Below are 19871 nucleotides of genomic sequence, written 5' to 3' on the forward strand. Positions count from 1 at the left end.
CAAAAACTGTGATGGCATGGACTTAGCAAGAGTAAAAACTTAAATACTTTACTGCAGCAACATTTCAGGGAGCTAACTCTTTTGGAAGAACACACTTCCAAGCCTAGAATTACACTGCAACTTGCTCCCACTTTTGAGTTTCCTCCCCCATCTACGTCAGTGAGTTGAATGTAGAGGGCAATTGATCCCTGTTGAGAGAGAAAGTAGGGAGTAGGTCCTGCAGGTCAGTCCCATGATGATTATCTCTTTATCTAGCAGACATCACCCAAAACTGAAGCGTGGTGGGAATGCAACTTAAAAACAAACCAGAGGGGACTGTGCAGACAAGTTTGCGCTGGTTTGAATCACCCTGCAGAGAAAAAGAGAGCTCATCTTAACTTGCTTGGCCCTGACAGTTATCACTTGTGTCATGAGTATAGGTGTGTGGCTATTGTGCAGCTGAAAGCCACTCAGATTAGCACAGAGCTGTGTAATCATTGTGCTTCCTCCTGTAATGTGCCCAGTGCAAATGTTTGCTTATCTAATGACAGATTTTAAAATAAGCTGAAGCTAGTCCCAAAGGGCAGGCACTGAGCCTGAGAGAGCCAAAGGACTCTTCTCCAAAAGGCTGAGCACTTGACACACTTTAACAAGGGTGCCTTTCTCTGTTCTGAATATCGTTCAATCTGTTTGAGGCTGTTGGCTCTGTTATTCTGGAGATCAGTGTCTTGCAGGAATACTTCTGCCTGCAATGGAGCTGTCAGTCCACTGGGTGTCATGATTGTTCCAGGCAAAACAAGCTCCAGAGCAGCAGGACCCAGCCCAGCCAAACACCACTTCTGCATTGAATGGAGTCAGAGATCCCTAAATAGTGCAGTGCCCTGATGCTGTGCTGGAATCAGCATGGCACAAAGCCCTGGTCTACACGAGGACTTTAGGTCGAATTTAGCAGCATTAAATCGATGTAAACCTGCACCCGTCCACACGATGAAGCCCTTTATTTTGACTTAAAGGGCTCTTAAAATCGATTTCCTTACTCCACCCCTGACAAGTGGATTAGCGCTTAAATCGGCCTTGCCGGCTCAAATTTGGGGTACTGTGGACACAATTCGACGGTATTGGCCTCCGGGAGCTATCCCAGAGTGCTCCATTGTGACCGCTCTGGACAGCACTCTCAACTCAGATGCACTGGCCAGGTAGACAGGAAAAGAACCGCGAACTTTTGAATCTCATTTCCTGTTTGGCCAGCGTGGCAAGCTGCAGGTGACCATGCAGAGCTCATCAGCACAGGTGACCATGATGGAGTCCCAGAATCGCAAAAGAGCTCCAGCATGGACCGAACGGGAGGTACGGGATCTGATCGCTGTTTGGGGAGAGGAATCCGTGCTATCAGAACTCCGTTCCAGTTTTCGAAATGCCAAAACCTTTGTGAAAATCTCCCAGGGCATGAAGGACAGAGGCCATAACAGGGACCCGAAGCAGTGCCGCGTGAAACTGAAGGAGCTGAGGCAAGCCTACCAGAAAACCAGAGAGGCGAACGGCCGCTCCGGGTCAGAGCCCCAAACATGCCGCTTCTATGATGAGCTGCATGCCATTTTAGGGGGTTCAGCCACCACTACCCCAGCCATGTTGTTTGACTCCTTCAATGGAGATGGAGGCAATACGGAAGCAGGTTTTGGGGACGAAGAAGATGATGAGGAGGAGGAGGTTGTAGATAGCTCACAGCAAGCAAGCAGAGAAACCGGTTTTCCCGACAGCCAGGAACTGTTTCTCACCCTGGACCTGGAGCCAGTACCCCCCAAACCCACCCAAGGCTGCCTCCTGGACCCAGCAGGCGGAGAAGGGACCTCCGGTGAGTGTACCTTTTAAAATACTATACATGGTTTAAAAGCAAGCATGTGAAAGGATTACTTTGCCCTGGCATTCGCGGTTCTCCTGGATGTACTCCCAAAGCCTTTGCAAAAGGTTTCTGGGGAGGGCAGCCTTATTGCGTCCTTCATGGTAGGACACTTTACCACTCCAGGCCAGTAACACGTACTCGGGAATCATTGTACAACAAAGCATTGCAGTGTATGTTTGCTGGCGTTCAAACAACATCCGTTCTTTATCTCTCTGTGTTATCCTCAGGAGAGTGAGATATAAATCATGGTCACCTGGTTGAAATAGAGTGCTTTTCTTCAGGGGACCCTCAGAGGAGCCCATTCCTGCTGGGCTGTTTGCCTGTGGCTAAACAGAAATGTTCCCCGCTGTTAGCCACAGGGAGGGGGGAAGGTTGAGGGGGTAGCCACGCGGTGGGGGGAGGCAAAATGCGACCTTGTAACGAAAGCACATGTGCTATGTATGTAATGTTAACAGCAAGGTTTACCCTGAAAGAGTGTAGCCACTGTTTTATAAAAATGTGTCTTTTTAAATACTGCTGTCCCTTTTTTTTTCTCCACCAGCTGCATGTGTTTCAATGATCACAGGATCTTCTCCTTCCCAGAGGCTAGTGAAGCTTAGAAAGAAAAAAAAACGCACTTGCGATGAAATGTTCTCCGAGCTCATGCTGTCCTCCCACACTGACAGAGAACAGACGAATGTGTGGAGGCAAATAATGTCAGAGTGCAGGAAAGCACAAAATGACCGGGAGGAGAGGTGGCGGGCTGAAGAGAGTAAGTGGCGGGCTGAAGACAGGGCTGAAGCTCAAATGTGGCGGCAGCGTGATGAGAGGAGGCAGGATTCAATGCTGAGGCTGCTGGAGGACCAAACCAGTATGCTCCAGTGTATGGCTGAGCTGCAGCAAAGGCAGCTGGAGCACAGACTGCCACTACAGCCCCTGTGTAACCAACCACCCTCCTCCCCAAGTTCCATAGCCTCCACACCCAGACGCCCAAGAACTCGGTGCGGGGGCCTCCGGCCAACCCGCCACTCCACCACAGAGGATTGCCCAAAAAAAAGAAGGCTGTCATTCAATAAATTTTAAAGTTGTAAACTTTTAAAGTGTGTGGCATTTTCCTTCCCTCCTCCACCACCCCTCCTGGGCTACCTTGGTAGTCATCCCCCTATTTGTGTGATGAATGAATAAAGAATGCATGAATGTGAAGCAACAATGACTTTATTGCCTCTGCAAGCGGTGATTGAAAGGAGGAGGGGAGGGTGGTTAGCTTACAGGGAAGTAGAGTGAACCAAGGGGCGGGGGGTTTCATCAAGGAGAAACAAACAGAACTTTCACACCGTAGCCTGGCCAGTCATGAAACTGGTTTTCAAAGCTTCTCTGATGCGTACCGCGCCCTCCTGTGCTCTTCTAACCGCCCTGGTGTCTGGCAGCGCATAACCAGCAGCCAGGTGATTTGCTTCAACCTCCCACCCCGCCATAAACGTCTCCCCCTTACTCTCACAGATATTGTGGAGCACACAGCAAGCAGTAATAACAGTGGGAATATTGGTTTCGCTGAGGTCTAAGCGAGTCAGTAAACTGCGCCAGCGCTCCTTTAAACGTCCAAATGCACATTCTACCACCATTCTGCACTTGCTCAGCCTGTAGTTGAACAGCTCCTGACTACTGTCCAGGCTGCCTGTGTACGGCTTCATGAGCCATGGCATTAAGGGGTAGGCTGGGTCCCCAAGGATACATATAGGCATTTCAACATCCCCAACAGTTATTTTCTGGTCTGGGAAGAAAGTCCCTTCCTGCAATTTTGAAACAGACCAGAGTTCCTGAAGATGCGAGCGTCATGCACCTTTCCCGGCCATCCCACATTGATGTTGGTGAAACGTCTCTTGTGATCCACCAGAGCTTGCAGCACTATTGAAAAGTACCCCTTGCGGTTTATGTACTCGGCGGCTTGGTGCTCTGGTGCCAAAATAGGGATATGGGTTCCGTCTATGGCCCCACCACAGTTAGGGAATCCCATTGCAGCAAAGCCATCCACTATGACCTGCACATTTCCCAGGGTCACTACCCTTGATATCAGCAGATCTTTGATTGCGTGGGCTACTTGCATCACAGCAGCCCCAACAGTAGATTTGCCCACTCCAAATTGATTCCCAACTGACCGGTAGCTGTCTGGCGTTGCAAGCTTCCACAGAGCTATCGCCACTCACTTCTCAACTGTGAGGGCTGCTCTCATCTTGGTATTCATGCGCCTCAGGGCAGGGGAAAGCAAGTCACAAAGTTCCATGAAAGTGCCCTTACGCATGCGAAAGTTTCGCAGCCACTGGGAATCGTCCCAGACCTACAACACTATCCGGTCCCACCAGTCTGTGCTTGTTTCCCGAGCCCAGAATCAGCATTCCACAGCATGAACCTGCCCCATTAGCACCATGATGCATGCATTGGCAGGGCCCAGGCTCTCAGAGAAATCTGTGTCCATGTTCTGATCACTCACGTGACCGCGCTGACGTCGCCTCCTCGCCCGGTATCGCTTTCATAGCAGGTTCTGGTGCTGCATATACTGCTGGATAATGCGTGTGGTGTTTAATGTGCTCCTAATTGCCAAAGTGAGCTAAGCGGCCTCCATGCTTGCCTTGGTATGGCGTCCGCACAGAAAAAAGGCGCGGAATGATTGTCTGCCGTTGCTCTGACGGAGGGAGGGGCGACTGACGACACGGCTTACAGGGTTGGCTTCAGGGAGCTAAAATCAACAAAGGGGGTGTCTTTACATCAAGGAGTATTTCAGGCAGGACTTCACGGAGGGTTCCAATAAGAAATGGTGCACCTAAGTTATTGTTCTTATTGGAACAAGGAGGTTAGCCTGGCCTCTGATTGATACATGGCTAGATTTACCTCGCTGCACCTTCTCTGTGAGTGATTGCAGTGTGACCTAGAGGAATGAGTCCCCTAGACAGGGGAGGAGGCAAATGAGTACAAAACAAATCTGGTCTATTTCTTGTTTTGATCCACTCCATCTATCTTTTACATCTTTGGCTGGCAGCAGACGGTGCAGAAGAACTGCATGCCATCCACATCTCATGGCTGCTCGGCAGAAGATGGTACAGTACGACTGCTAGCCATCCTCATCTCTTGCCTGCCCAGCAGAAGATGGTACAATACGACTGCTAGCCATTCTCATCTCTTGCCTGCCCGGCAGAAGATGGTACAGTACGACTGCTAGCAATCCGTATCGCCTGCCTGCTCACCATAAGACGGTTCAATAGGACTGACTGCAGGACTAAAGAGAATGACCTGGTCAAGTCACTCCAAATTTAGTCCCTGCGCCCATGTCTGCCCAGGTGCTCCCAGCCGACGTGGCCAGGAGCACCTCGGACATGACGATGACGGCTACCAGTCGTACTGTACCGTCTGCTGCCACAAGGCAAGGGGTTGCTGCTACTGTGTAGCAATGCCGTACCGCGTCTGCCAGCACCCAGGAGACATAGGGTGACGGTTACCTGAGCGGGCTCCATGCTTGCCGTGGTATGGCGTCTGCACAGGTAACTCAGGAAAAAAGGCGCGAAACGATTGTCTGCCCTTGCTTTCACAGAGGGAGGGAGGGAACGGGGGCCTGACGATATGTACCCAGAACCACCCGTGACAATGTTTTAGCCCCATCAGGCATTGGGATCTCAACCCAGAATTCCAATGGGCAGCGGAGACTGCGGGAACTGTGGGATAGCTATCCACAGTGCAATGCTCCGGAAGTCGACTCTGGCCTCGGTACTGTGGAAGCACTCCGCCGAGTTAATGCACTTAGAGCATTTTCTGTGGGGGGACACACACTCGAATATATAAAACCAATTTCTAAAAAAACGACTTCTATAAATTCGACCTTATTCTGTAGTGTAGACATACCCAAAGACAGACAGTGTGGGTGTCAGACAGGCGGTCTGACAAAGCCTTGGCAGGGTGAGCATGGGTCAGAGGTTCCAACACTGTGAGAGCCAGAGGTTGATGTTGCGCTCTGTGTGAGCTGCATGGCAGTGGACTGGTTCAGACACAATAACTGGAATGGGTTACCTAGGGAGGTGGTGGAATCTCCATCCTTAGAGGTTTATAAGGCTCAGCTTGACAAAGCCCTGGCTGGGACGATTTAGTCCTGCTTTGAGCAGGGGGTTGGACTAGATGACCTCTTGAGGTTTCTTCCAACCCTAATTGTCTATGATTCTTTGATTCTATGAACTCCCTTCTGAAATTAGAGCAGTTCCCATCTGGGTGCACAACTGAGTCGCACCGGCCTTCCATGGAGTTAACACAGGAGTTAGCCTGCATTGTGGCTGGAGAGCTATGTGGAGTTCTGTCAGCAGAAAGAACTTTTAACTCTGCGCTTCAGTGACGCCAGTTTCCAGTCTTCTTTCCTTTTGCATATCCTTCAGCCCTTTAGTCATGCAGCTGGTTGCAGAAGATCCCTCTGATATTTAAGATCAATTTCAGAGTAACAGCCGTGTTAGTCTCTATTTGCAGAAAGAAAAGGAGTACTTGTGGCACCTTAGAGACTAACCAATTTATTTGAGCATAAGCTTTCGTGAACTATAGCTCACTTCATCGGATGCATACTGTGGAAAATACAGAAAACGTTTTTATACACACAAACCATGAAAAAATGGGTGATTATCACTACAAAAGGTTTTCTCTCCCCCACCCCACACTCCTGCTGGTAATAGCTTATGTACAGTGATCACTCTCCTTACAATGTGTATGATAATCAAGGTGGGCCATTTCCAGCACAAATCCAGGTTTTCTCCCCCCCCCCCCCCCCCAAAAAAAAAAAACAAAAAACCCGCTCTCCTGTTGGTAATAGCTTATCTAAAGTGATCACTCTCCAACATTTTTATGGCTGACTTAGAACAACGCTTCCTCAGCTCTTGTCCCCTAACACCCCTACTCTACTTGCGCTATATTGATGACATCTTTATCATCTGGACCCATGGAAAAGAAGCCCTTGAGGAATTCCACCATGATTTCAACAATTTCCATCCCACCATCAACCTCAGCCTGGTCCAGTCCACACAAGAGATCCACTTCCTGGACACTACAGTGCTAATAAACGATGGTCACATAAACACCACCCTATACCGGAAACCTACTGACCGCTATTCCTACCTACATGCCTCCAGCTTTCACCCTGACCACACCACACGATCCATTGTCTACAGCCAAGCTCTGCGATACAACCGCATTTGCTCCAACCCCTCAGACAGAAACAAATACCTACAAGATCTCTATCAAGTATTCTTACAACTACAATACCCACCTGCAGAAGTGAAGAAACAGATTGATAGAGCCAGAAGAGTTCCCAGAAGTCACCTACTACAGGACAGGCCTAACAAAGAAAATAACAGAACGCCACTAGCCGTCACGTTCAGCCCCCAACTAAAACCCCTCCAACGCATTATCAAGAATCTACAACCTATCCTGAAGGATGACCCAACACTCTCACAAATCTTGGGAGACAGGCCAGTCCTTGCCTACAGACAGCCCCCCAACCTGAAGCAAATACTCACCAGCAACCACATACCACACAACAGAACCACTAACACAGGAACCTATCCTTGCAACAAAGCCAACTGTGCCCACATATCTATTCAGGGGACACCATCACAGGGCCTAATAACATCAGCCACACTATCAGAGGCTTGTTCACCTGCACATCCACCAATGTGATGTATGCCATCATGTGCCAGCAATGCCCCTCTGCCATGTACATTGGTCAAACTGGACAGTCTCTACGTAAAAGAATAAATGGACACAAATCATAGATCATAGAATATCAGGGTTGGAAGGGACCTCAGGAGGTCATCTAGTCCAACCCCCTGCTCAAAGCAGGACCAATCCCCAATTTTTGCCCCAGATCCCTAAATGGCCCCCTCAAGGATTGAACTCACAACCCCTCCGAAAGCTTATGCTCTAATAAATTGGTTAGTCTCTAAGGTGCCACAAGTACTCCTTTTCTTTTTGCAAACCACTGAGCTATCCCTTCCCCTCAGATGTCAAGAATTATAACATTCATAAACCAGTCGGAGAACACTTCAATCTCTCTGGTCATGCAATTACAGACATGAAAGTTGCAATATTACAACAGAAAAGCTTCAAATCCAGACCCCAGCGAGAGACTGCTGAATTGGAATTCATTTGCAAATTGGATACAATTAACTTAGGCTTGAATAGAGACTGGGAGTGGCTAAGTAATTATGCAAGGTAACCTATTTCCCCTTGTTTTTTCCTAAACCCCCCCCTTCCTCAGACGTTCTTGTTAAACCCTGGAGTTGTGCTGGAAATGGCCCACCTTGATTATCATACATATTGTAAGGAGAGTGATCACTTTAGATAAGCTATTACCAACAGGAGAGTGGGGTGGGGGGAGAGAAAACCTTTTGTAATGATAATCACCCATTTTTTCATGGTTTGTGTGTATAAAAACGTCTTCTGTATTTTCCACAGTATGCATCCGATGAAGTGAGCTGTAGCTCACGGAAGCTTATGCTCAAATAAATTGGTTAGTCTCTGAGGCGCCACAAGTACTCCTTTTCTTTTTATTTAAGATCAAGAATGTTTTCTTAGGGCTAGTGGAAGTTGTCAGGTCCAGGCTGTTCTAAGGTTTGAAAAGCCAGTATATCAAAGTCGATTGTCCATATCACTCCCATCCTCATCTTCCCTTTGTCATCTGCGTTTTGTAAGGTCCTGTAGAAGTTTGCATTCTACAGCTGAAGAATTTGTACAGACTTGCATGTAGAAATCGGTCAACCCTACACTCGGCTGATGCAGCAACTCATGGTGTCGGATGCCATCAGATGGTCAAGAGACATCTACATAGAACACATCACTGGACATCAGCAATACCAGGAGGGATGAGCTGGAGTGCCGATGAGAAGCGCAGTGGGGAAAGTAACTGAAATACTTCCCTGATAGATTGTATTTTCTAAATGGACAAAACTACCTAATTCTCAAATACTGAGGGACAATCTTCACTCATTGATATATTTTGCTTTCCACAAAAAAATCTCTGTACAACTTTTCATGAGTGATGTACCCGAATACTTGGATGCTAATATCTAAACTGTATTCTTAAATTTATTCACCTAAATCTGGGTTATTGCTGATTATGTACTATTTGTATCATATTGGAATCATATGACTTTTAAAAACAAACTTTGTGGATAATCTAGCACTATACCTAGATGTAGAGACACTCTTTTCTCAAACCTATGTATTATATAATTTCAACATTAGCTTTAATTAAAAAAAATATATCAGTTGTATGCATGATGCCTTGTCACAACACTAATTGTTATTCCTCAAGTCGGCACTATACAATGAGAGACAAGGTCGGGGAGGTAACATCTTTTATTGGAACAACGTCTGTTGGCGAGAGAGACAGGCTTTTGAGCTTCACGGAGCTTTTCTTCAGGTCTGAGCTTAACAATGATGTTCTGGACCTCGGAGGGTTGTTTATAGAGAGAGGCTGAAATTTTCAAGACTGTGTTAAGGGACTGAAGTTGGGCATTCATTTCAATGGGAGGGGCGTGGCCAAATCCAAAAACATAATGAATCTGCATCTACTAATACTTCTATAAGTGGCGGGTCACAGAATCTTTATGAAGATTGGTGAATGGTGCCTTCATTATCACCTGTTTGTCCAATCAAGATGTGAAAAGTATCTGTATTATTCAGTGGATTGTATAAGGCTGTAAGGATGGCTAAAATCCCTGTGATAGCTGGAGGTTTATAGTGGTTCCATTTTAACATTTCTGGTCACAGACTCAAGGAAACTGATTTTAAAATATAAATTAGTTATTTCATCATTTTTTCTTCTCAGTGGCAAAGAGTCCTATGGCACCTTATAGACTAACAGACATATTGGAGCATAAGCTTTTATGGGTGAATACCCACTTAGTCGGATGCATGTAGTGGAAATTTCCAGAGGCAGGTATAAATATGCAAGCAAGAATCAACCTGCCTCTGGAAATTTCCACTACATGCATCCAACAAAGTGGGTATTCACCCATGAAAGCTTATGCTCCAATACGTCTGTTAGTCTATAAGGTGCCACAGGACTCTTTGCCGCTTTTACAGATCCAGACTAACACGGCTACCCCTCCAATACTTTTCTTCTCAGGTCACACAAGTCTCATCAGGAGGCCATACCACTCCCCTATCCTCAATGTGTCCTTAATCCAAGTGCCACATGAGTGGGAAGGGTGGTCTGGAGCATAAGTCACTGGATTGGGACTCAGAAGACCTGGCTAAGCCACAGATTTCTTGTGTAACCTTGGGCAAGTCCTATAGTCACCCTGTCTCACTTCTCCAGCTGTAAAATGGGCCTAACATTCCCCTCTTTCACAGGTGTGCTGTGAAGATACAATCAATGAATGACTGTGAGGTTCTCAGATACTACAACAAAGAGAGCTATAGACCTACTGTGACAAAGTTCCTCCTCTACCTTGATGGGTCTTGCACTTATTGGCGGATTTGCTCGCCTTAGAGCTTCACGGCAGCCCTCAGTTTGGCTGTTTTCATGAACCCACAGTCCAGGTCAACTCCTCTTGTGTCTGACCAGGAGTTGGGAGGTTTGGGGGGAACCTGGGCCTGCCCTCTACTCCGGGTTCCAGCCCAGGGCCCTGTGGAATGCAGCTGTCTAGAGTGCCTCCTGGAACAGCTGTGCGACAGCTACAACTCCCTGGGCTACTTCCCCATGGCCTCCTCCCAATACCTTCTTTATCCTCACCATAGGACCTTCCTCCTGGTGTCTGATAATCCTTGTACTCCTCAGTCCTCCAACAGTATGCGTTCTCACTCTCAGCTCCTAGCACCTCTTGCTCCCAGCTCCTCACACATGCACCACAAACTGAAGTGAGCTCCTTTTTAAACCCAGGTGCCCTGATTAGCCTGCCTTAATTGATTCTAGCAGCTTCTTGATTGGCTGCAGATGTTCTAATCAGCCTGTCTTAATTGTCTCCAGAAGGTTCCTGATTGTTCTGGAACCTTCCCTGTTACCTTACCCAGGGAAAAGGGACCTACTTAACCTGGGGCTAATATATCTGCCTTCTATTACTCTCCTGTAGCCATCCGGCCCGACCCTGTCACAATATGTACACAGAGATTCAAGATTTGAAGGATGGTCCTGGGCCAATATCCTGAACCTCGGCACCTTTCCTTGTTGAAGCCTCTGCTTACTAGGGCAAGAAACACACACTGGGTCAGACACCACATTGAGAAAGAGCCTTCAAAGCACTGCAGGCTAGCATCATCACACAGACTGGTCTCAGCTGGAGGCCTCCAGAAATCCCAAGGAGCTCTTTCTCCAGAGAGCTTGGGGAAAAGTCTCCAGGGCAGGAATGATCACTGTACTACCCTACCACTCTTAACCTCTGAACATCACTGTGTCTCATTTCTCTTCTTCTAGACAGGTCCAGTCACAAAAGACTATGGTCTCCACAAAGCAAGAAGGCGCCAAAAGGACAGGGAACTCGACACTTCCGGTAAACACTGAGAACTTGGACAGCGGAAAGGGAAAACTGTCAGCAAAGCATTGAGACAATCAGTGCACCAAGCGCCAAAGGAATATCGACCTTCGAGGGCAAAGACCAGTTAAACAATCTGCAGCTCAGCAAAATCACAGATGCATGTGAACTGCAGTGGCCGAAAACCCTCCTCTCCTCGAAGGCACTGACATCTCAGAGCCGTAGATAAAAGGAAACTGGCGCTGAGAGGAGGCACACCAGGGAACTGAAGTGCAAGCCAAGCAAGAGACACAGAATCACCCTCTAAATTAAAACCCAAGTTTGCAGGGACAGCAGGGAGCTGGAGCCAGCCTGAGAGGTTGCAGCGCTGATTGGGGGGTGGGATGCTCCTTAGCTGAACACAGAAAGAAGTGACTGAGGGAGCAGGGGCAGGGGCCGTTGGACCAGAACACAGGGCAAGGGCTCAGCTCCTGGCCGACCGCCAGCGCTTCACAAGGGTAGAAATTCTAATAGGGAGCTTTGGAACTGTCTGCCACTGGAGACCTGAGACCCAAGTGTTGATACCTGTGTGATGAGACCATCAGAGAAGCAGGGGGCAATCCCAGCAGAAATATGAGAGCCTGGTCGTGGTTGGAATAAGATGCAAGATATGTTTTCTCATTCAGGCTTTCCTCTAAGTACATTTGGTCTTGAGGCTGCTCTCTGGAAAGCCACATCGGCTGCTGCAGGAGGCCATGGCACATGCTCCAGTTCTGAAGAAGCTGTTTGGCACCTAAAGCGAAGCGGACTATTACAGCGATAAATGCTTCTTACAGCCACAATGAAATCAACATGCATCATGTTCTCCTGCTCCAGTTTTCCAGTTACCAGGGGCTCTGCTGTGATTGTTAAACAGAATGTGGCTCTCTGATCTCACTCTGGGTGCTGCCCACAGTCACAGATCTGGAGATTGTGGCCAGTTGAGAACTGACACTTGAGCACATTGCTCCCAGAGCTGTGCCAGCACACCACCAGGGGATTTGTGAAAAGCCAAGCGCCGCATCACCATCAGTATCAAAATCACTGATGTGAGGATCCGCCCCCTGCAGGTGTTTGGATAGCACATGGAAAGGGTTCCCCTTGGCAGAAACAGGATGCACTTGCTGAATCTGTCTGGGTTAGGAATATCATGTAAACAGTAGGGATATTATTACAGCAGGAGAACAGGGCACAGCAGGAGAACACCCCTCACCATAACGGTTCTGTTGTCATGCCCTTGAGCCACCTCGGAGAAAGGGTTTTGGTGATTCAGACATTGCCACTGCTCTGTGGATACTAGAGAAGGGCTCTCCATCTTACTGTTTACTCCTGTGATAAATGAAGGGGGGGCGGTGGATCCCTTTTATGGACCCAGCCAGCCAGTTAGCTATAAAATGCCTCTTAGTAGCTGTTCTCTACTTGCTTTACCTGTAAAGGGTTAAAAGTCACTGCAATGCATAGGTAAAAGGAATTGAATGGGCACCTGGCCAAAAGAGCCAATGGGAAGGCTAGAACTTTTTAAAATTGAAACAAGACTCCCCATTTGTCTCTCCGTTGTTGTTCTCGAAGAGAGGCAGATAGGGCTGTAATTATGCTGTAAGAAGCTTGGAGCCAGGTATGAAAAATCATTGGTATCATACCTAGAAACTACTCATTTGAAACCCCAGATATATAAGTAGATCAGAAAATGTCGAAGAAGATGTGATCAGGTTTATCTCCATTTATTTCTATATGGTTTGTGGACTCCTCTGTGCTAACCCCAAATGCTTTAGTTTTGCTTGTAACCTTGAAGCTGGACCTCAAGAATGTTATTCTTGATGCTTAATCCTTGGGGGGGGGGGGGGGGGTTTAAAATCTAGCAATAGCCTGAGTTTCCAGATGTATTTTCTTTCTTTTTGTTTTTAATAAAATTTACATTTTTTAAGAACAGGATTGGATTTTTGTGTCCTAAGAGGTCTGTGCACATGTTGTTTAATTAGCTGGTGGTAACAGCTGATTTCCTTTGTTTTTCTTTCTGAGCTCTTCCCCAGAGGGTGGGTGAAAGGGCTTGAGGTAACCCACAGGAAGTAATTCCCAAGTGCGCCTTCCTGGGTTCTCAAAGGGGTTTTGCACTTGGGTTTTGGCAGCATCTACCCATCCAAGATCAGAGGAAAGCTGTGAACTTGGGAGTTTAATACAAGCCTGGAGTGGCCAGTATTAATTTTTAGAATCCTTGCGGGGCCCCACCTTCTGCACTCAAAGTGCCAGAGTGGGGAATCAGCCTTGACAATTCCTAGTAATGGCTGGATTTGCTCTGTAAGAAGACAAAGGAAGGAAGCACACAGCTCTGGCAGTCATTCCTGCAGCACTGCTGTAGGGCAAGGCAGCCTCAGGGAGAGATTATAGCTGTGTGTAACTCAAGGCAGAGCTGCTTTATAAATGCCGATTGCAGACACCAGTGGGCTAATCAATAATTCAGGTCTAGCCCCTGGAGGAGGAAGGATGTGTCTGAGAATGTTGAAGCCATGTGCATGCTGTAGAAACACCCTAGGTGCTTAATTGGAAGTGCTGAAGTTGCTAGGCAACTGGGGTTCAGGACCGCTTCTGTTCTCAGCTCCCTTTTCCTCCCAGTGTGGTACCAACTGTAGTGAGTGCTTAGAATCTGTTTAAGTGGCACTGGCTTTGGTAAGGTCTAGTAACCCAGGAGGTGAGAGGCAGCTATGGTACACAGCAGGCAAGCACTGTGCAAGCTTCCCTCTCCCTGCCTCAGAATAGGTAGAGCTGGAAAGGACAATGTGATGGGTTGGGTCACAGAAACCCCCTTGGGACTGCCACCTGATGTGTTGAGACTACTTCAGAACCCTGCCTTGTTGAGCCAGACATGCCAGTCTGCTCCAGCACAGACCCAGGGTCTGAACCACTTCCCCCAAAAACTGCAGACATAACTGAAAATGGCTTAGAAAGTGCTCCTGTCTCTAGCACCCAGATACCCAGCTCCCAATGGGACCCAAACCCCGAATAAATTTGTTTTACTCTGTATAAAGCTTATCCAGGGTAAACTCATTAATTGTCCGCCCTCTATAACACTGATAGAGAGATATGCACAGCTGTTTGCTCCCCCAGGAATTAATTACTTACTCTGGGTTAATTTATAAGCAAAAAGTGATTTTATTAAATATAAAAAGTAGGATTTAAGTGGTTCTAAGTAATAACAGACAGAACAAAGTAAGTTACCAAGCTAAATAAAATAAAACACACAAGTTTAAGCCTAATATAGTAGGAAACTGAATACAGATGAAATCTCACCCTCAGAGATGTTCCAATAAGCTTCTTTCACAGACTAGACTCCTTTCTGGTCTGGGCCCAATCCTTTCCCCTGGTACAGTCCTTGTTCCAGCTCAGATGGTAGCTAGGGGATTTCTCATGACTGCAGCCCCCTTTGTTCTGTTCCACCCCCTTTTATAGCTGTGGCACAAGGCAGGAATCTTTTGTCTCTCTGGGTCCCCACCCCTCCTTCTAAATGGAAAAGCACCAGGATTAAGATGGATTCCAGTACCAGGTGACATGGTCACATGTCCTGTGAGACCCCAAACCTTCATTCTTCCCAGCCTGACTCACAGGAAGGCTTACAAGTAAATAGAGCCATCTAGTCAGTTGTCCTGGTTAATGGGAGCCATCAAGATTCCAAACCACCATTAATGGCCCACACTTCGCATAATTACAATAGGACCTCAGAGTTATATTTCATATGTCTAGTTTCAGATACAAGAATGATACATTCATAGAAATAGAATGAACACATTCAGTAGATTATAAGATTATAAGGGGAGGTTTAGGTTGGATATTAGGAAAAACTTTTTCACTAGGAGGGTGGTGAAACACTGGAATGCGTTACCTAGGGAGGTGGTAGAATCTCCTTCCTTAGAAGTTTTTAAGGTCAGGCTTGACAAAGCCCTGGCTGGGATGATTTAATTGGGGATTGGTCCTGCTTTGAGCAGGGGGTTGGACTAGATGACCTCCTGAGGTCCCTTCCAACCCTGATATTCTATGATTCTATGATTTGTAATGATACCTTACAAGAGACCTTTTGCATGAAGCATATTCCAGTTACAATACATTCACACTCATTAGCATACTTTCATAAAATCATATGGAGTGCAACGTCACAGACCCCACAGCAACACTTACAGAGGCCATCTCCCCCACCCCTCATTGCTGTACTAGCTGAACAGGTCACCATCAGTAACCCACACACTGCTCAAGGGGTGGGAAATAGCCCTTTCAAATATAACAGTTTTCAAATGGGGAAACTGAAGCACAGACGGATTAAGTGACTTGCCTAATGATGGCTGGTTGAGCTGGGAATCGGTCTCCTGTAGCCTAGTCCAGTGCCCAAGGCCATCCTTCCTGTGCCCCACAGCTGCTTCCGCCTTACTGTCAGCTTTTCCATGGACTCTGTAATTAGCTAATCTCATCCTGTGTGGCAGCAGGTGGGTCACAAAGGTGAAGGCAAGCCATGAGGAAGGGATGGGGGAGTTGGTCATTAGGTTAATAGAAGGAACCGGGAAATGCGATATTTAGATTGGGTCCGACCAGGAAAAGCAAAGGGAGGGGAGGGCTGACAACAGGAAAAGGATGACATAGCAAATAGGCTGGTGTGGCATCCCCCTTCTGCACATTTGTTTAATGTCTGTTTAAACTCTAACTCGGTCTTACCAGACAGTAAAAATGTACCTTTTGCACTACTGAAATATTATTTTGGTGCTTTGCGCAATCAGGTTGAAAAGGTTCCAAGTAAGGAACTTTTGTCACTTAATTTGCAGACTATTCTGCATCCTTGGTCATCTCCCTGCTGGAACATTCCTTCTGCTCATCCCTTTCTTAATTTCCTTGCGTTACTTGCCCTGTTAGTAAAGGGTATAAGTTAAGGTATGGTGAGGTGATGCCCAGAACTGACAGCTAGAACCTGCACTTCTGAAGTCAATGGGAGCTTTGCCAGACTGCAGGAGCAGACCTGAAATTCCAGGTGTGATCTGACCACAACTATACTGAAAGGGATTATTACCACTAGCCCTTCCTTGCAGCAAATGCCTCTCAGGTGCACTGCCTGCTATGACTCCAGCACTAATTTCACCATGACCCTTTTCCTACCAATTTTTTAATTTTCTCCCAAAACAGCTGTTTCCTTAAATGTTCTTGGCTCCTATGCAATTAGCTGCATCTTTCCAACCTGAGTCTCATTCTCTGCTCCTGCTTCTAGTTTCCCAAGTCAAATCTACTCGTGCCCCTCAATCCTAATCTGCAGCCCCTCCTGTTACTGCAGATAGGAGGCAAGCCAAGTCTCTGCAGCTGTCTGTCCAAGCTGCCAGATAACGCTATTATGGAGGTGCCAGTCACAGCTGTAAAGTTAAGGCTGAGTTTTGAAGCAGGGATTCATCCTCTGTGTTCTATTTGAAGATTGTGCTGTGTCCAGAACGAGGAGTAATGGTCTCAAGTTGCAGTGGGGGAGGTTTAGATTGGATATTAGGAAAAACTTTTTCACTAGGAGGGTGGTGAAACACTGGAATGCGTTACCTAGGGAGGTGGTAGAATCTCCTTCCTTAGAGGTTTTTAAGGTCAGGCTTGACAAAGCCCTGGCTGGGATGATTTAACTGGGAATTGGTCCTGCTTTGAGCAGGGGGTTGGACTAGATGACCTCCTGAGGTCCCTTCCAACCCTGATATTCTATGATTCTATGTCTGCCCCCACCTCACAGCTCCTGCTCTCTGAACACAGAATGAATTTCCTGGGAATTTCTGTGTCAATTTGTTAATTGGTTTATGATTAGTTTCAGGTTAGTAATTTAGTTTAAAATTCATTTTTAATGGGTCCTTTGGGGACAATAGCTGTCGGCCGTTGGTCCCAAATGATCTCAGTAAGGGGACACCACAGACTCTTCAAACTTCCCAGTTAGCTGAAACTCACTGGAATCTTGCACACTGGCTGCATTTGAAGAAATTGTTTTAGGATTCATGGGTCCCTCCTGAGATCTGCAAATAGAACAGGGAGTCAACACAGAAAAGGGCTCCCAACCCCACACCCCAAGTACAGCCCTTACCACATTCTTCGTGGTCCTCACTGGTTCCCACTGCCATCCATCTGTGGAGCAAATCAGCTCCTTCTGAGTCCATTGCAGTAGGTGGGGGGCAGAGGGAACTTGCTAGTTCTGCACTGAACAGCCTGAAGGGATGTCCTTTGCCTGAACTCTGGCCCAGACTACTTCTGTCCTGAACTCCTAGATGGACACTCAGAGGGGAAAGAAGCCATCTATTTAAGCACAAACGGCAAGAAAAGCAGCAAAAGATATGAAATTTAATGCAAAAAAACAGTACAGAAGAAATGACTGAGAAAAGAATGAAATTACATTCCTTTCCTGCTCACACCACATCCTCCTGCCTGCCGAGGCACTGAGCTGGTTCATGCTAAAGAACTGGGCCACTGCAACCTGCACGGGTCTGAGGAGCCATGCAAGCTGCAACAAAGCAGGGCATACACGGGATCACTGTCTGTTCAAACTACTAGCTTTGATGCACAAACATGTAATCCCCCCTTTGGTTGCTCAGAGGGGCAATTCCACATGTCCTCTCCTAGTCCTTGGAGTGGAGGAACTGCTGTTGTGTTCTTTCCATCCCCCACCCCATCACTATCCTGTCTCTTCCTGCCCCTCCCAACCTGGTCCCACCCAGTTTTTCACATTATCTCCCACTACTCCTCCATAGTTTTGTTCAATGAGGGACAAAGGCTCCACCTCCAGCCAATCAGATTTAGAACTGTGTGGAGCCATGGAACACTTCCAGATGGCCACTAGGCTGTGTTTGTTGTGGATTGCAATAAGAATTAGTGAGCCCCAGCACCCAAGAGGACGCTAGAATTTCTCTCACTCCTCAGCTCTTGGGGTATATTTTGTGCCTGGCCTGGATTGAGTCCATATTTTTTTATTCCAGAATAGTAAAACTGTCTGTAATCTTCTTGGGAACTCAGTTTCTAATTTAGTCCAGCCCCGAATGCCTCTGACCCCAAACCTCAGCATTCTCCAAAGCTTTATGTCATGTTAATAATGATTCAGTGCATTTCCCAGGCCCCCGAGTGTCAGGACAAAAATGTAAGTTGTTAATGTTCCCTGCTTTTCAAGTAGGAAATCCCAACTATCAGTGGAATCTGGACTGACTCCAGTACTCCCAACCCTGACAGTCACCTTTTTCCTCTAGCTTTTAATAGCTTGCTGGGGCTGGGGATGGGGGAGGAGTAATATTTTTACTTTTCACTCTCATAACTCAGCCCGTTAAAACAAGAGAGTGGCTTGGGGTATTGGCATTGGGGCATGAAGCCATTCACTTTCAGCTCACTGCTTCCAAAGTCCAAACCAATGAAGCTCTTTCCAGCTAAGTGGAGAAGTGCCATCATGACAACTGGCGATTATTGGCCCATTGTTGGCAGTGTCAATAGAGGAGACAAGAGTCAAATAGACCACAGAGAAAGAGCTCTTCTGTCTCCCCTGCCAGGGATGCTCCTGGGCAGAGCTGAGCCACAGTTTCAGGGGCCAGTATGAGTGAAGCTTACGCTTCTGCTGCCTGTGTTGGACCGGCTCTGTGGATCGTTAGAGAGCTGCCATCTGCAGGACTGACAACATTAAAAACTGCAGTAGCTCCAAAAAAGACAGCTACCCTATGGAAAGTCACCTGAAATAATTGTTGTAAGCGTGGGGGTCTGTTTCTTTAGTGACTTCATTCTGCAATCAGGAAAGGGAATTTCATCCTGATGCTGACGGGAGATGGGGAAAATGTCAGACTGGGGGGACATGGCTGGGCACCCTGGGCAATTATTTCTGGAGAGTTTAATGGGACAATTTCATATCCTTGTCTTTCCAAATACGTGTGTACCTAAAGTGACACAATATGTTTCTCTGATATAGCACTTTTCATGTCCCAAGACATTTTATATTCTTAAATAAGGGAATTGCAGCTATGAATAATACACATCAGCAGTAGGAGAGTGAGATTTAGAGGCTGAAGCAGCAGAAAAAGATTCTTTCAGCTGGGCTTTGAAAAGATAGGGCAAGCTGATACCGCAAAGAAAAACAGTGTTGTAGGAACTCCAAGAGAGAAGGTGCTCATACCCTGAGATCCAAGCCTTTCAGAAAGAATCTGCCAAATTATGTCCCTAACTACCTCTCCACCCAGGAGACTAGTATCTATCCAGAGCCACACACAGAAGATGAGGAATCCTGATAGTCAGTGTTCTACTGCTGTCTAGCAAACAGCTGTGCAGTGTGTGGTGTCCTCCTCCAGTGGTTTGTCCACACAGAGACTAACTGTCCATCTCTGCTGCCATTTACTCCTTTAGCTCAAGGGGCAGAAGATTTTGTGTGTGTATGTATTTAAAAATTCTGGGTTCAAACTGACTGTCTCCGGGGGTGGGGGGCATAGTATCCAGGATCAGGCCCTACTTTAGTTCTGAATGGGATCCACTCCTACTCATTT

General features: G+C 47.0%; 1 protein-coding gene across 1 annotated transcript; it reads left to right on the forward strand.

Annotated features, from left to right (window-relative positions):
• Positions 1 to 1148: 1148 nt before the first annotated feature.
• LOC140916450 (uncharacterized) lies at positions 1149 to 12318 on the forward strand. Its single transcript, XM_073358096.1, has 4 exons — positions 1149 to 1831; positions 2421 to 2557; positions 11298 to 11373; positions 12290 to 12318. The coding sequence occupies exons 1-4, from the start codon at positions 1249 to 1251 to the stop codon at positions 12316 to 12318; spliced, it is 825 nt and encodes a 274-aa protein (XP_073214197.1). The 5' UTR covers positions 1149 to 1248.
• Positions 12319 to 19871: the final 7553 nt, after the last annotated feature.

The sequence above is a fragment of the Lepidochelys kempii genome, chromosome 8 (assembly GCF_965140265.1).
Source record: "Lepidochelys kempii isolate rLepKem1 chromosome 8, rLepKem1.hap2, whole genome shotgun sequence".
Lineage (NCBI taxonomy): Eukaryota > Metazoa > Chordata > Testudines > Cheloniidae > Lepidochelys > Lepidochelys kempii.

Excerpts from the sequence above, each read along its gene's own strand:
- LOC140916450 (XM_073358096.1), top strand. The coding sequence starts at position 1,249 with ATGCAGAGCTCATCAGCACAGGTGACCATGATGGAGTCCCAGAATCGC. Across the intron at positions 2,558-11,297 it reads CTGACAGAGAACAGACGAAT|ACAGGTCCAGTCACAAAAGA; the intron begins GTGTGGAGGCAA and ends CTCTTCTTCTAG. Across the intron at positions 11,374-12,289 it reads CAGGGAACTCGACACTTCCG|TCACAGATCTGGAGATTGTG; the intron begins GTAAACACTGAG and ends TGCTGCCCACAG.